This window comes from Trachemys scripta, chromosome 20 (genome assembly GCF_013100865.1).
Source record: "Trachemys scripta elegans isolate TJP31775 chromosome 20, CAS_Tse_1.0, whole genome shotgun sequence".
NCBI lineage: Eukaryota > Metazoa > Chordata > Testudines > Emydidae > Trachemys > Trachemys scripta.
The window spans coordinates 18959772-18977438 of record NC_048317.1 but is presented as its reverse complement, the minus strand read 5'-3'; the positions used below and the strand labels follow the sequence as shown (position 1 = coordinate 18977438).

The 17667-nt window shown below is 49.5% G+C and overlaps 1 protein-coding gene across 1 annotated transcript in view; it reads left to right on the top strand.

The window, feature by feature from the left end:
* Positions 1–17433, top strand: part of KDM1A (lysine demethylase 1A) — a 113588-nt gene extending 96155 nt beyond the window's left edge. Inside the window, exons 15-17 of the mRNA XM_034754260.1 lie at positions 1731–1858; positions 8980–9126; positions 16749–17433. Of these exons, the coding sequence (XP_034610151.1) occupies positions 1731–1858; positions 8980–9126; positions 16749–16934 (461 nt within the window). The 3' untranslated portion in view covers positions 16935–17433. The remainder of the gene's footprint in view (positions 1–1730; positions 1859–8979; positions 9127–16748) is intronic.
* Positions 17434–17667: the final 234 nt, after the last annotated feature.

Here is a 17667-nt window from a genome sequence, read left to right as displayed (position 1 = left end):
TTGTTGCCATCATCTCAGTCAGAGGGATAGGTGAACTGGGAGCCCTAATTGGAGACCCTCTTGTATTTCATAAAGACCAGGTCTCATTATGACTGCATCCAAAATTATCATCCACAGAAGAAGCTTTGGAATTCCACATAAACTAGACTATCCACTTACCTATAAAAAGCGACAGAGTCCTGTGGCACCTTATAGACTAACAGACTTATTGGAGCATAAGCTTTCGTGGGTGAATACTCAATTCGTCAGATGCAAGAGTATTCACCCACGAAAGCTTATGCTCCAATATGTCTGTTAGTCTATAAGGTGCCACAGGACTCTTAGTCTGGATTTGTAAAAAGCGACAAACACGGCTGCCCCTCTGATACTTTACACTACTTACCTATGTTCTTTCTAAAGCCCCATATGTCCAGCATTGAGAAAAGACTGCTCCCTCAATGTGAGATGAACTTTGGCATTTTACCGATGGAGAATGAGACAGACCAGAAAGTCACCTAGGCTGTTTCTTGCCAAAGCAGAATGAGGACAAGCTATTTCCTACCAGAGGGTCTCCAAGTGGATCTCTGGCTGTAACTTATTGTATCAGTTAGTACACCTTCCTACACCACATAGGGAGTTAACTCACTCCACAAGAACTTAGGCAGCCTCAGTAGCAGCATTTCAAGAAGTATCTCTGCTTGATGTTTTCAAGGCAGCAATATGGTTCCATCCATGCAGGAGACATCACATTTTGGTCCAAGCCTCCTCTGCTGACTCATCCTTTGGGACAGCAGTTCTACAAGCGGCCATACCACCTATATACATGCACCCTCCTCTGAGTACTGCTTGTCAGTCACCCACAGTGGAATACACGGAGGGACCAGCACTTGAAAAGGAGGAAAGGAAAGTTACTTACCCTTTGTAACGGGAGTTCTTGGTCCCTGTCTGTATTCCACTACCTGCCATCCTTCCCTTTTGCTTCAGATCTTCTCTGATTCACAGTAAGAGGAAGAACTGGAGAGTTATTGGTCTTCATTCCCCATTATGCCCTCAGCACTTACTGAAGCAAGCAGGGGCACAGATGCAGACTAACAGACACTACTTGCTAGGATTCTCTAGTCTCAAATGCATGGAGTACACATGTATCCACAGTGGAATACAGGTAGGGAACACACATCTCAAAGAACTCCTGTTACAAAAGGGTAAGTAACTTCCCTTTACCAAGCAATCCAGATCACTCTGTATGACAGCCCGGTCTTCTTCATTGTTTGCCAGTCTGTGTCATCAATTATTTCATCTTTAATTCCAGATTATTCATAAAAATGTTGTACCAGTCCCTGTGGAGCCCCACTAGACACAGCCCATGATTCCCCATTTTAAAAAAGCGATGGTGTCCTTAATGAGGGCCACCTCCATCTCTTTTACCAACTTAATCCTTCCTAAGCAGGTTATAAACAGTGATTTTTAACATTCCAGTCATTCGGATTGTCCCAGCTAGGAAACTAACAAAATGTCCATTTTAATTATAATGTAATCTTATCTCACTTGTTTCAAAGTGAAGTATTTGCACTGTGGTGGTTTACCTGGCTCTTGGTGACTTAAGGCCATTTTGTAATTTTGTTGAGTTTGGTTTGTCTGGAAAATTTACATTCTGTTACACATTTTTCTAAGTTTAAGTTAAAGTACTTTACTCATAATTTAAAAAAAATCTACCAGCACCTTGATGCATTGTTCTTCCTCCTCCTCCTTAGCTCCAATTCTCTTGGCCTTAGTAGCAGGAGAAGCAGCTGGGATCATGGAAAACATCAGTGATGATGTCATTGTTGGGCGCTGCCTTGCAATTCTCAAAGGCATCTTTGGCAGCAGTGCTGTCCCCCAGGTACTACTCACACTGTTTTGTATATCAGTCTGTTAGTCTATAAGGTGCCACAGGACTCTTTGCTGCTAGAAAACATAAGAATCCTAGATAATTGATTGTATTATCTACCTGTCTGTGCTAGGTATTTATGCCACTCTTTGCAACAGTGTTTGAATGCCTCCATGGTATATGAGAGTGCCAGCTGTTCTTTTCTAGGACTTGTTTATGGAGTGACTTTATCAAAACCATAACCATTTTTCAAAATGTCAGAGACCTTGTAGGACTTTAGATGGGTTTTGAATTGTTCGTTCTCTAGGCCACACTTAATCTGACAAATCTTAAAAAATTGTGTAAACTAAAATGGTCAGATGTACATAAATTAATTCAGGAATTCTATTTTTAGATTAGGATCAGGGCAAGGATAGCAATTTCTGTGAAAGAATGACAAATAGTTAGGATCCTCTTTGCTAAATGTATTAACTGACCTAGCACAATGTTTACATCTTTGATACATTTATCACAATATCAGATTCTTTTTCGAGTGCTTGCTCATGTCCATTTCACATTAGGTGTGTGTGTGCTCGCCACATGCACCGGTGCCGGAAGTTTTTCCCTCAGCAGTATCTGTAGCAGAGCGGCTCTGGCACCCTCTGGAGTGGAACCCGCATGGCGTATAAGGAACACTACTGGCTCCCCCTATCCTCAGTTCCTTCTTGCTGCCAATGATGTTTCACGGAACGTTTGCTGCTCTTACTAGTGTTGCTTAGACTTCATTCATACAAACTAGAGTTCTTGTAAAGTTAGTGTACATAGTTAGTAATTGAGTTAGTTAGCCCTTAGCAATAGTTAGTTTTATTAGTCCTGTCAGGGACTTAGCTGTGGGATGGGGCATGCCCCGGACCCCAGGCTTTAAGCCCTGCAATTGCTGCAAACGGCCCATGCCCATGAGCGATCTGCATAGTAGCTGTCTTGGGTGCCTCGGTGAAGAGCACATAAGTGATGTGTCGAATCTGCAAGTCCTTTAAACCTAGGACTAAGAGAGAGCGTGAAAACAGACTTAGTGCTCCTGATGGAGTCGGCGCTTACTCCGGCCCCAGAGCAAAGGCCCAACTTGGCACCCAGCACCGCAGCATCGGTGTGTAGTGCCCCACTGGCACTGATCAACGGCCCTGGCCAGGAAGTCGAAGAAGGGCAGTAGGGGATGGTCTCCTACTCCCTGAAAGGGGAAGGACAGGGCTGAGGGCGAGCTAAGACCCAACACTGGGCGGCTCATCTCCCCTGTTGGGAAGTCGGGCCTCAGCTCATGTCGAGCCTGGAAGCCCGGACACAGAGGCGGGCCTTCATCAGCTTCAGGTGCCGTCAACGCCTGAAGCGCTCAAGGCTGTGCAGGAGATCCTGATACTCCTAGTGCTGCCCACACCAGCCCTGGCAGTGGCCAGATCTTGGGGTAAGGCCGCCTTGGGACCTTTCCATCTGCCCTTGCCCCAACGGTACCGCTCCCGATCGCAGGGGACATCCCACCACCAGTCACCCACTCAAAGCCATCATGCCTCCAAGTTAAGGAGGCAGACACATCGGAGCCCTCTACAATCATCAGACCTTGGGCACCAGCAGCGGGATTCGAGGCAGACCTCGCCAGTTACCTGGTGCTTCCTGGCAGGAACGTCAGGACCATCCCTGAACATCATCAGAACACCATTACAGATCCCGGGAGTGATCAGGTGATCTGCAGGTCCCGTTCCTCGTTCAGTACCAGTCTCAAAGTGCGAGACATGGATTGGCAGTCTCCTGTCGCAGATTTGCCGAACGCCACCGGTCACTGAGGTCCCCATGGAAGTGCACATCCCGCTCGGACCAGTCCTCCTCTAGACATAATCGCGATTATCACTAGACATGAGGTCGCTGCTCCAGTGGATCCAGGTCACCAGCTAGCAATCACTCCCGATATGGCTCCAGTACGGAGCAAAGCTCCATATCAGCAGGGCAGCCTCCCAGACCCTCGGTGCCACCTGCATCATCGGTACTGAAACCTGCCTGGTGGCCGGGCCCATGGTACCCCTGGAACCTGTGGGGGTTCACCCAGCCCTCCCAGCCTGCCCACTCTGTGTCGGGAGCCTTGGACAGGCCTGTGGCCTCAACAACCCAACTGCCTACGGTGCTTGAGGCCCCAGGGGATAAAACCCTGCAAGTCCATGTAGACCAAGAGGAACAGCTTGCTGGACCACCAAATGGTGTCGTGGAACCCACGGTACTGGCCGCCTCCTCCTCATCTCCAAATGAGGCCATCACAGAGCACCCTCACCCGGTTCCGCAGGATGATGCTAAAGTGCACCAGGAGCTGTTGAAGAGGGTTGTGTCCAACCTTGGCCTGCAAGCAGAGGAGTTGGAAGAGCAAATGGACTCCCTGTTCTACATCCTCTCCTCCACAGCCTCTGCTAGGGTCGCCCTTCCCCTTCATGAAGGGGTATTGAAGATATCCAGCATCTTGTGGCAAACCCCCTCCTCTCTGCCCCCCCCCCCCCATTTCCAAACGGGCAGAGCGTAAATACTTTGTCCCGACTGAGGGGCATGATACCTTTACTCCCATCCTGCCCCAAATTCCCCGGTGGTTGAGGCAGTTAACCACAGGGAAAGCCAGGGGCAACCTAGAGCTACCCCCAAAAATAAAGACTCCAGGAGACTAGACTTTATTCCTCATCGAGTTTACAGTTGAGGGTGGCCAACCACCAGATCCTCCTTGGCTGCTACAACTTTAACATGTGGCAGACCTTAGCCAAGTTTGAGAATGCCCTCCCAGAAGGTTCCGGTAAAGAATACCGGGCGATCCTCGACAAAGGCACAGCCGCTGCCAGGGCAGCCCTTCAAGCGGCATCTGACATGGCAGACTCTGCTGCCCACACCATGGTGTCTGTCATCTCCATGCGGTAAGCGTCCTGGCTGCTCTTCTCCGGGTTGTCCTCCAAGACTCAACAGTCGATTCAGGACCTCCTCTTTGATGGCCAGGCCCTGGATGGACAACTAATTACATGGGCTGAAGGACTCCCAAACCATCCTAAAAACCCTGGGGCTCTACGTTCCGGGTCCGGCATGTAAAACCGCAACTTCCCCAGAGGGAAGGGAGCCAGCCCCGGCAGGACCCGCCACACCAGGGCTACAGACTGTACACGAGCCACCCGCTCCCACCCTCTTCCCAGTTGGGGTCGACCTGCTCCAAGCAAGGAGCTAAAAAGTCGCTTTGAGGGATGCCCGAGGACGACCTACCGGTCTATTTCCTGGTTCCAGTTTTTTTGCAACCACCTTTCCTTTTTCCTCCCGGCATGGTCAGCAATAACTTTGGATCTCTGGGCCCTCAGTAGGGTGGCGCACGGCTACACCCTCCCAGTTTATTTCCACACATGCCCACGCACACCCTCCCCATCTTTTTCACAAGAGTCTTCTCAAGCAGGAGGTTCAGGGGCTCTTCTGATCCCAAAGGCCAAGGGTGGTCTGTGTCCTTTCCTGGACCTGTGAGACCTGAACAGATACCTAAGGAAGCTAAAGTTTCGCATGGTCTCCCTGGCCTCCATTATGCCCTCGCTGGATCCAGGAGACTGGTATGCCGCCCTCGACCTGAAAGACACATGGTTTCACGTAGCGATCTTCCCAGGACACGCACGCTTTCTCCGTTTTACGGTTGGTTCGGCCCACTACCAGTTTGTGGTCCTTCCATTTGGCCTGACTACAGCATCAAGGGTGTTTACCAGGTGCATGGCGGTAGTTGCAGCCTACCTCAGGCATCGGGATATCCAAGTTTACCTGTACCTCGACTGGCTGGCCTAAGGCAGCTACAAGGCTCAGGTCTAACGCGACATCACTATGCTTACAAGCCACGTGCTGCTCCTTGGGACTACTGGTCAACCACAAAAAGTCCACGTTAGTTCCTGCTCAAAGGATAGAATTCATCGGGGCCATGATTGACTTGACCCTGGCGAGAGCGCTCCTGCCGTTAGACAGGTTTCAGGCCCTGATGGACCTTATCATGAAAGTGTCCACATTTCCCCTGACAACGGCCAGGGTGTGTCTGCACCTGCTAGGCCGCATGGCAGCTTGCACATACGTGGTCTGCCATGCCAGGCTCTGCATGCGGCCCTTGCAGCAATGGCTGGCGTCAACCTATTCCCAATCCAGGGACCACCTGGAAAAGATTGTAACCATTCCTCCAGCGGTTCTCACCTTGCTGCAGTAGTGGACTGATCACAAGAAGGTCCTGGAAGTAGTCCTGTTTGAAGTCCCACTTCATCTGTTGAGCTAATGTTGGACGCTTCGAGGTGTGCCCCCCAAATGAGGTCCGGACATCTCCAGACCCAGAGGACGTGGACTCCAGAGGAGACAATGTTACACATAAATGTCAAGAAGCTCAGAGCGTTCCGGCTAGCCTGTTGGGGCTTCCTGTTGCACCTGTCGGGAAAAGTGGTGAGAGTCCTTATGGACAATATGGCCTTCATGATCTACATCAACAGGCAAGGAGGAGCGTGCCTGTCAGCTCTCTGCCAAGAGGCTCTCCATCTCTGGGACTTCTGCATTGGCCACGGCATCCATCTGGAAGCTGGTCACCTCCTAAGCATCAGGAATGCCCTAGCAAATCACCTCAGCAGGGACTTCTCTCACCATGAGTGATCGCTCCACCCGTGGCCTGCACAATCTTCCAGAGGTGGGGAACTCTCCAAGTAGATCTGTTTCCTAGCAGGTGAAACAGAAAGGGACATCGGTATTGTTCCCGGCAGGGCCTGAGCAAGGGCTCCCTCTCTGATGCCTTCCTCCTGTCGTGAGCCGAGGGTCTGATGTACACGTTCCCTCCGATTCCTTTGGTCAGCTGGGTCTTAGTAAAGGATGAAGAGAGACAAGGCACAGGTTATCATGATCATCCCTGCATGGCCTCGCCAGCACTGGTTTGGCACGCTCATGAACATGGCAGTGGTCCCTTCTCTGGCCCCTTCCCTACCATCGGGATCTGCTGTTACAGGATCACGGTCGGCTCCTACACCCCAACCTCGAGTCTCTACACCTCTTGGTGTGGACGCTCCGTGGTTGAACCCAGAGGAACATACCTGCTCGGAGGAGATCCAGTAGGTCCTCCTCCGAAGTAGGAAGCCATCCATAAGATTAACTTACTTGGCCAAGTGGACGAGGTTTTCCCGCTGGGTGTTGGAGCATGGCATTTCTTCCTCGCATTCCTCAGTGCAGTCCATCTTGGACTACTTACCGCATCTCAGGACCCAGGGTCTGGTGCATTTTCCATTAGAGTGCACCTTGCAGCCATCTCTGTGTTCCACCAGCTGATCCAAGTTCAGATAGTCTTTTCTCATGACATGACTGTCAGGTTCCTGAGGGACCTCGAGAGGATTTACCCACAGGTATGGGCCCCTCTCCTGCAGTGGGACCTTTAACCTGGTCCTCTCAAGGCTCACCGGCCTGCCTTTTGAGCCGCTGGGCTCCTGCTCCCTTTCCTACTTATCCTGGAAGGTCGCTTTCCTGGTGGTGGTGACATCAGCGAGATGAGTCTCAGAGATTAAGGCCTTGACTTTGGAACCACCTTATACAGTAAAAAGAACAGGAGTACTTGTGGCATTTATATCCGAAGAAGTGGGCTGTAGTCCACGAAAGCTTATGCTCTAATAAATTTGTTAGTCTCTAAGGTGCCGCAAGTACTCCTGTTCTTTTTGCGGATACAGACTAACACGGCTGGTACTCTGAAACCTTATACAGTGTTTTATAAAGACACAGTCCAGCTGCGGCCTCACCCAGCCTTCCTACCGAAGGTGGTATCTTCCTTCCATGTGAGCCAGGACATGTTTCTGCCTGTGTTCTGTCCCAAGCCGCACAAGACTGCTGAGGAGAGGCATCTGCATCCGCTGGACGTCCGGAGGGCCTTGTCCTTTTACCTGGAGCGTGCCAAGCCTTTCCGTAAATGGACCGATCTCTTCATCGCTATAGGGGATAGGATGAAGGGCCTTCCAGTTTCTTCGCAGAGGATTTCCAACTGGATCACCGCTTGCCTAAAGACCTGTTACGAGCTAGCAAAGGTCCCACCGCTGCTGATTGTCAGGGTCCATTCGACTAGAGCACAGGCATCTTCGGCGGCCTTCCTGGTGCACATCCCGATCCAGGACATCTGTAAAGCCACGATGTGGTCCTCGGTCCACACATTCACGTCTCATTATACCATCAGTCAGCAGGACTGGGTTCAGCAGAGTTGTATTACAATCTGCGCAGCTGTGCACTCCTACCCACCTCCATGGGAACTGCTGGGAGTCACCTAACGTGGAATGGACATGAGCAAGCACTCAAAGAAGAAAAGACAGTTAGTTACCTTTTCTGTAACTGGTGTCCTTCGAGATGTGTTGCTCATGTCCATTCCACGACCCACCCTCCTTCCCCACTTTCAGTGTGTCTGGCAAAAAGGAATTGAGGGTGGGGGAAGCCAGTGGCGCCCCTTATATCGCGCCATGCGGGTGCCACTTCAGAGGGCACCAGAGCTGCTCCCCTACAGATACTGCTGAGGGAAAAACTTCCAGCACCAGTGCATGTGGCGAGCACACGCACCTAAGCAACACATGAGCAACACATCTCAAAGAACACCAGTAACAGTCTTTTCTGTAATGTCCCTCTAATTTAAAAATGGGCCATAATGTGGCATCCCAGGTCTAGAACTGGCAAAAGCAGTTTGGTCAGGCAGGATATTCCTAAAGATCCTTTGAGTCTCAGAAGGGGCTCTTTGTTCACAATTGTAGGAAGTGCTACCATTTTGCATATTTTTAAGTGCATAAATTCTATTCCCATGCACAAACAGCATGGGAATTGCAGTTCTCAACAGGTGCTAAGTCACTGCTTTGTGATTGTGTTCAAAACATCTGATTCCAATCTTCTATCTTCTGTGGAGATTCTGTACTATTGTCCTGTTAAATGTGTTTGATAGAATATCTGTAGAAGTGAGCTTCCTGATCCATGACAAACTGTGGTGCAAATATTTCTTAACACACAGGAAAACAAATAGACACATACTGTGATAGCATTAGGGGTCTCATGCTTATTTTACTTGCTGTAACTTACTCATGTAGAACTAGTGACATATACAACACAACACTCTTCTCTTCTTGTCTTAGCCCAAGGAGACAGTGGTATCTCGTTGGCGTGCTGACCCTTGGGCCCGGGGGTCCTATTCTTATGTAGCGGCTGGATCGTCTGGAAATGATTATGACTTGATGGCTCAGCCAATTACTCCAGGACCAGCCATTCCAGGTGCTCCCCAGGTGAGAGAATCTACAAATGCAATTATAAATGACTGGCATGAGAACTTAATAGGATTTCAAAAGCCATTTGTGAAACAGGAGCATTTGGTAATTCATCCATTCCTCAGATACTCTTATGATTAGAACTGGTCAGAAAACAGAATTTTCTCTGGAAAATCCAACATTTCGGAATTTATTTTTGTTCTAAATTGGAAAAAGAAGTCAAAATTTTGAAACTCCTGAACAGAAATTCAAAAAAAGTCTATTTGGAAACATGGAGATATTTCATTTTGATTATGTCAAAGCATTATAATAAAATATATAATAATAAACATATTCTAATGTACAATATTACATTGTGATACAGGAGGGCCAGGGAGCAGTGGGAGAGTGGTAGAGGGGAAGTATATAAGCTCTAGGCTAATTAAGGTGTGGTTCCCTGAAGACTGGGGAGGGTTTCTACAGCACCTGTAGTCAATTAAGGCCCTGTTAGCAACCTAATAAAACGCCCTGCTTCAGGCAGTCAGGAGAGAGAACTGGAGCTTGGAGGTGTACTGTGAGACTTGGAAGATCAGAAAACCAGAGTAAGGGAAACCCTGCCCCAGCAGGGGAGGGAGACTTCCTCCCCCAGCATCTAAGGGCTGAAGGTACCTCACCCAAGGAGGAAGAGAGTAAGGACCCACAGAGGTTGAGAGGGGCTGGGACTCAGAGTGAGGAGCAAACCCAGACCCCTACCCTGCTTCCCTCCTTTACCACCTTCCAGGGCCACTAGTGGGGCCCTCGGTGCCCCAAGAGCAGGGGTAAGGGGTGGCATCTTAGCCCCCACCCCCGCCCAAGAAAAGCGCAGGACCCACCATACTACATCGGCCATCTTGTCACACATGGTGTTAGAAGTGGGATTTCTGCACCGTGAACATAATCCAGAGTGGGTCACAACCACCCTTCCTCAAGATGGAGGATCTGGTCAAAGCACTGGTGCAAGCCACTGCCGCCCAGCAGAAGGCTACCCAGGTCCAGGCAAGTGCCCAACAGGAGGCCCTGCAGCAAGAGACCAATCACCTGCTGATGACCCAGGCCACCCAAGATCGGGCCATGCTGCAGGAACTAGAGAACCAAGTGAAGGCCCTTATGGAGCTGAGCTGCGGGTATGATGGGACACATTCCCCACAGGCCAGCTACTGTCTGCAGAAAATGACCAGGGAGGATGATGTGGAGGCGTATCTCCTGGCCTTCGAGAGGACAGCCCTGAGGGAGGCCTGGCCCCGAGACCAGTGGTCAGGTATCCTTGCCCCATTTTTGTGCGGGGAGCCCCAGAAGGCCTACTATGAAATGACGACAGAGGAGGCAGCAGCTTACCCCCGACTGAAGGCAGAGATCCTAGCCAGGGCAGGGGTAACGACGAGCCTTGCGAGCCTGGAGGTTCTATGAATGGCAGTACTGTGAAGACAAGACACCGCATTCACAACTATTTGACCTAATCCACCTAGCCCAGAAGTGATTACGCCCATAGGCTCTCAATTCAGAGAAAATGGAGCTCCTGGTGCTGGACCACTATACAAGGGGACTACCTGCGGGCCTCCAAGCCTGGGTAGGCCAGAATGATCCCTCCACCTATGACGAACTAGTCACCTTGTAGAGAGACAACTGGCAGCCCGTGAACTGTTCGAAACCCCATGATGTGAAACACGGCGTTTCAGGAAGCCAGTCTCTACCCCAAGGATGATTGAGAACTCCAGGAAAGCCATAGCTGGGAGAACAGGCACCAAGGAGCGGCCTGAGGCCCCAAAGGGACCTAGGAGTCCGGGGGGAGAGGGTTGGGGAAGCGAGTCAGAGGGCCCAAGACAGAGGGCAACCTCCGGAATGAGATATCGCTGTTATGAGTGTCGGGAGTTGGGGCATATAGCAGCCCAGTGCCCTAATAGGGAGGAGCCCATGCAATGTAATCTGGGGGATCCCGGGGACCAATGTGGCCTAATCAGCCTGGTGGGGGTTGCGATGGCCCAATATGAGTACACCAGGCCAGTAAAGATGAATGGCATCCAGACCATAGCTTTGGTGGACTCTGGGAGTGCTGTCACATTGGTCTCAGGGAAGTTAGTGGGGCAAGACCAACTGAGTGGACTGGAGTGACCTATGTCCATGGCACAGTAAATTTCTACCCCACAATTCCAACTCGGATTGAGATCCAGGGAAATACTACCAAGATGACTGCGGGGGTGTCCCCAAGCTCCCCTACCCAGTCTTAATCGGCAGGGACTTTCCTGGGTTTGAGAGCCTACTCTTCCCCCTCCTCCCCCCCCCCATTGAGTTAGGGGAGGAAAGTAAACCCCGAGCAGAATGTGAGGTACCCATGGATGACCCTACCACAATTTTTGCTGGGTTTTCCCCTAGAGTTATTTTCACCCCCTGGGAAGTTCCGGAAATCCAGACGGGAAAGGAGGGCAGACAAAAGATTAGGAACCAGGATCTTGGCGGCAAACCAGAGAACTGCCCTGGTTGGGAGGGGGCTCCGTGGAGACCCAGAGACGGCCCCCAGCACGAGCGGAAGCACCCCAAAAGAAGGAGGGGAGCCCAAGTCAATAGAATCAGGCCAGATTGGTCCCGCACGCGAATGTTTTGGGCAGGACCAAGCCGATAATCCACTGTATGCGAATATGAGGGAGGAGGTAGTAGAGGTAAATGGCGTGCCAGTAGAAGGGAAAACCAAAGGCACGGGGCCATACTATATAATCAAGCAGGATCTGTTGTACCGGGTAGTGCCAATATGGGGAGAAGTAGTAGAACAGCTCTTGGTGCCACAGAAGCACACAAGGGCTGTATTAGAGTTAGCTCACAGTCATCTGTTTGGGGGACATTTAGGAGCAGACAAGACCCTGGATAGAGTCCTAAGAAGGTTCTACTGGCCAGGGGTTCGGGCAGAAGTCCAACGCTATTGCACCTCCTGCCCAGAGTGCCAGCTGCATAGTCCCGGACCTCAGTTAAGGGCCCTGTTGATACCCTTGCCCATAATTGAAGTTCCTTTTGAAAAGATAGCAATGGATCTAATAGGCCCGCTAGAAAGAACAGCCGGGGCCACTGAAGCATACTTGTCATCCTGAACTATGCTACACGGTACCCTGAAGCCATTCCTTTAAGAAACCCCATATCCAAGGCAATTGCAAAAGAACTGGTGCAGGTTTTTGCTAGGGTAGGCATCCCTAAGGAGATCCTGACAGATCAAGGGACTCCCTTCATGTCGAGCGTAATGAAAGACTTACGTATCCTGCTCCGCATCCAAGCCTTGCGGACCTCGGTCTATCATCCCCAAACAGATGGTCTGGTTGAGCGATTTAACCGCACTCTCAAGAGTATGATCTGAAAGGTGGTGGCCCAAGACGGAAAAGACTGGGATACCATCCTACCATACCTGATGTTTGCAATACGAGAAGTTCCCCAAGCATCTACTGGTTTCTCCCCCTTCGAGCTACTGTATGGACGCCACCCACGTGACATATTAGACATTGCGAAGGAGGAATGGGAGGAACAATCCAACCCAGGGAAGAATATCATTGCACATGTAGCCCAGATGAGAGAACGAATAGCCCAAGTGATCCCCATAGTACGAGAGCATTTGGAGAAAGCACAAGAGACCCAACGAACCTACTACAATCGTCAGGCAAAAACACGGAAATTTCAACCAGGAGAACGGGTGTTAGTGCTGGTACCAACAGCAGAAAGTAAGCTCCTGGCCAGTTGGTGTGGACCCTGTGAGATCGTGGAAGCCGTTGGGGAGGTGAATTATAAGGTAAAGCAGCCAGACCGATGAAGGCCAGAGCAGATCTATCATGTCAGCTTACTGAAACACTGGCGCGATCGGGAAACGTGCCTGGCCGTCCTGCCAGCTCCACCCCAGGCAGATGGCCCACAAGGGCAGGTAAGGATATCCCCCAAATTAGTCCCAGAACAACAAACGGAGGTCGTCAAAATGATCCAGCGGAACCAAGATGTGTTCTCCACACAACCAGGCCGTACAACGTTGATCCAACACCATATCGTCACCTGTCCCGGAGCAAGGGTGACAATAAAACCATATCGCATCCCGGAGGCAAAAAGAGAAGAAATTAGGGCAGAAGTAAGGAAGATGCTAGAACTTGGGGTTATTGAGGAATCCCACAGCCAGTGGTCCAGCCCTATTGTTTTGGTCCCCAAGCCTGGTGGCACCCTGAGGTTTTGTAATGACTTTCAGAAGTTAAATGAGATATCCCAATTCGATGCCTACCCAATACCACATGTTGATGAGCTGGTGGATCAGTTAGGCAAGGCCTGATACTTGACCACCTTGGACTTGACAAAAGGCTACTGGCAGATTCCCCTGGCTGAGGATGCCAAGGAAAAAACCGCTATCTCTACACCTGACGGCCTCTTCCAATATACCGTCCTCCCTTTTGGGCTCCATGGGGCCCCCGCAACTTTCCAGCGATTGATGGACAGATTACTTCGACCCCATGCCAAGTATGCTTCTGCCAATTTAGTTGATGTGGTAATCCATAATCCTGACTGAGAGACGCACCTGGAGGAAGTGGAAGCGGTACTAGGTACTCTTAGACAGGCTGGCCTCACCGCTAACCCATTCAAATGTGCAATAGGGCTAGCTGAGGCCAGATACCTCGGGTATGTAGTCGGAAGGGGCCTGGTGAAGCCCCAGTGGAACAAAGTGGAGGCAATACAGAAATGGCCCCACCCAATTCACAAGAAACAAGTCAGAGCATTCTTAGGGATGGTAGGGTACTAACGACGGTTCATCCCTCGCTTCGCCACAAGGGCAGCGCCTCTGGCGAACCTGATAAGAGCTTGGGGCCCAGAGATAGTTAAGTGGACCGAGGAAGCAGAAGAAGCTTTCACAGACCTAAGGACGGACATTTGCAGCCATGCAATGCTCATAGCCCCAGATTTCACAAAGGAATTCATCCTACAAACAGATGCCTCAGAGGTAGGACTTGGGGCCGTCCTTTCACAGATGGTGGGGAATGAGGAGCACCCAATCCTTTACCTCAGCCGAAAGCTCCTGCCCAGGGAGCAACGGTACGCCGTAGTAGAAAAGGAATGCCTAGCGATTAAATGGGCCATGGAGGTTTTACGGTACTACCTACTTTGACGGCGGATCACCCTTGTGACAGACCACGCCCTACTCCAGTGGATGCACACAAATAAGGAGAGGAATGCATGAGTGACTAGATGGTTCCTGTCCCTACAACCTTTTCACTTCCGGATCCAGCATAGAGCCAGAAGTCAACACAGCAACGAGGACAGCCTATCACGACAACACTGTCTCTCGTCCCAAGTAGCCCAACCCCATGGTGTTGAGCAGGGCGGGGGGGATATGTGATACAGGAGGGTCACGGACCAGTGGGAGAGTGGTAGAGGGGAAGTATATAAGACCTAGGCTAATTAAGGTGTGGTTCCCTGAAGACTAGGGACGGTTGCTACAGGTTAATTGGAGCACCTGTAGTCAATTAAGGCTCTGTTAGCAACCTAATAAAACCCCCTGCTTCAGGCAGTCAGGAGGAGGAGGAAGGAGAGAGGACTGGAGCTTGGAGGTGTGCTGTGAGACTTGGAAGATCAGAAAACCAGAGTAAGGGAGACCCTGCCCCAGCAGGGGAGGGAAACTCCCTCCCCCAGCATCTAAGGACTGAAGGTACCTCACCCAAGGGGGAAGAGAGTAAGGACCCGCAGAGGTTGAGAGGGGCTGGGACTCAGAGTGAGGAGCAAACCCAGACCCCTACCCTGCTTCCCTCCTTTACCACCTTCACTAGTGGGGCCCTCGGTGCCCCAAGAGCAGGGGTAAGGGGTGGCATCTTAGCCCCACCACCACCAAGAAAAGCAGGATCCACCATACTACATCGGCCATCTTGTCACAAAATAAAAAGGTAGAAAGAACATTTTACCTTATTGAAACGAGAAAGATGAAATTATTTTTCACACTTTTCCATTGAAACTTTCATCGAAATACCCTGTTTCCCCGAAAATAAGACATCCTCCGAAAATAAGGCCTACTTACAGTTTTGCCTCTCGTTGTAATATAAGGCATCCCCCCGATAATAAGACCTCCCCGATAATAAGGCATCCACCGATAATAAGGCATTTTTCATTTCTGAAAAATAAGACATCCCCTGAAAATAAGACCTAGCGCATCTTTGGGAGCAAAAATTAATATAAGACACTGTCTTATTTTCGGGGAAACAGGATAGAAAAGTTTTGAGTTCGAAGCTGTTTTCTCCACCTGAAAACTCTTCCATCAAAATTTTTTTGACCAGCTCTACTAATGAACCTTCCTCTTGTGCTGTTAGTTCTTGCAGTAAAATGTTTCAGCTGCCTGATGGCAGTGAATGTGCTTAGCTCTTAGTCCAATCCTCCCATTCAAGAAGTAAAAGTAAGAATTTGGCTCATCTTATTCCATGAAAAAAGCCGAGAGGTAGATGATGCTATAACAGAGGTTCTGGAAATTAGCATAAATCGGTCTAGTACATCCTCTGCCTGTCAGGAAGCATGTACAGAAATAAGTGTAATTCACAAAGTGTTTTCCCAGCCCCCAAGTTGCTTGAGGCACATTACAAAGATTCACAACAAAAATATCAATTCAGCTCCACCTTCGCCATGATGCAGCAAGGGGCCACCCTGTAACATGTATCCACATCGTGTAGTGGGGGAAGGAATAGGTTGTAATAAGTTACAAGAAATGCCTCCGAAGAATCATTTTAAAACATTTTCAAGGTGAGGAGTGATGGGATAATGTAGAAGGGATTAGGGAAGTGTCCATACCTTAGTAGCCACAGTGAAAGTCCTGTCTCCTGCTAACTTATTGAGCAAATGGTGGAATCCCTAAAAGCAGGGGGCTTCTGAACACCTCATGGTGAGGCTCCAGCACCAGGGTCTTATTTAGTCTCTCTAAATACTGTTATGGTGGTTAAATCCATTAGTTTAGCCCCGGATATGTTGCTGGATAGTCTGCACCACAGACTGTAATGTACAAACCGTTAATTGTCTCAGGTTTTTCCTCTCTGCCTTTATTCAGACCACAGTATGTCAGTGTTCACTAGTGAACTTTTAGTGCGCAGCAGCAGCAGGGTCAATGGAGATGCTTAGTGTGTGGCATGCTGAAAGGCTGTAGATTTACACCCCAGCTCAATGTGCAGTACGTGTTCGTGTAGACAGGCCTTTAATCAGGTGTGGTGGTGTGGAAATGATCAAACATGTAATGTTGAATGCACAACATTCTGTGTTCTCTCTCAGTCCAATTTCTGGCTTCAAAACCGAACTCTATAATAATCTTTCTTTTTGCTCTAATGCCCAGCTCCCTCGACAGCTAGCAGTAAAGTGTTCCCTTGCAACACAAGTCTTTTTAAAGCTGAAAATTTGTGATAGTTGGGAGGCAGATGAGGATTCTCCTCTGGTCAAGGGGCATTTGTTGAAGGAAAGATTATAACATTCCCTGAGATTACCTAGTTCATACCTAAACCAGCTTCGTGCAGCAGAAGTAACTCTGTGACTAGGAGAAATGTTTATTTTTAAGTAGTTCGCCTGAGAAATCTAGCGTTTGAGAGCGAGAACCTGAGCTAAGTCAGCTATATGACACTTAACAATGTGCTGTTTGTTCTTCTTCCCAGCCAATTCCTCGCCTCTTCTTCGCAGGAGAACACACAATTCGTAATTACCCAGCAACGGTCCATGGTGCTCTACTGAGTGGGCTGAGAGAAGCAGGGCGTATTGCAGACCAGTTTCTTGGGGCCATGTACACTCTGCCACGCCAAGCTACACCTGGTGTGCCCACACCACAGGCCCCTAGCATGTAAGGGAGATACAAGCTGCCCGACAGAGGAGTGATGGATTCATAATGCATTTGCTGTGGACTTGTTTTTGGGAGCAAGATGTCTTCGTAGTCTGTAGCAGTAGCCACTGAAAGCACTGTGCCAGAAGTCACTTAATAGTCACCCCATTGGAATGGCCTTTATGAAATATGATGAAATATGATCTGACTATTGCCCATGCACCTGGTATACAGATCCCTGTCTGTCTGTTTTTCCAAGTGTATATACAGTCTCTTACTGCCAAACTGGTCAGGAATTCCTATGGTAGTGCAAATACATTGGGAATCCAAGCTCCTGGTGTTTAGTTGGATTTCTTTTGGCACATAAAGAACCTACTGGCGTGTTCACAGTTCAGTAATTGCACAAAAGGTTTCAGACTCTAATAGCTGGTTGTTGTTGGTAACAGTGTAGAATTCGTCTCTTATGTGGATTTTTTTTGATTGTTTGTTTTTGAAAAAAATAAAGTTTTCACCGTGTTCCTCTCTTCCTCTTTCATTTGAGAATTAAATTGGTGCAGTTGTTTTTCCTCAGTAGTAAAAGCAGAGTTACAAGTAATGCTCATCGCAGAACCACTCCAAAATAGTCCTTAAGCCACTGCAATGTCATCACTCACTTGGGATAAATAGTCTTTGAATCAGGGGATTGGAAGCCAAGTGGGTGCCCTAACCACCAGGCTACAGCATTATTCATTCTCTCCCCCTTCGCGCACCCGCCCCCC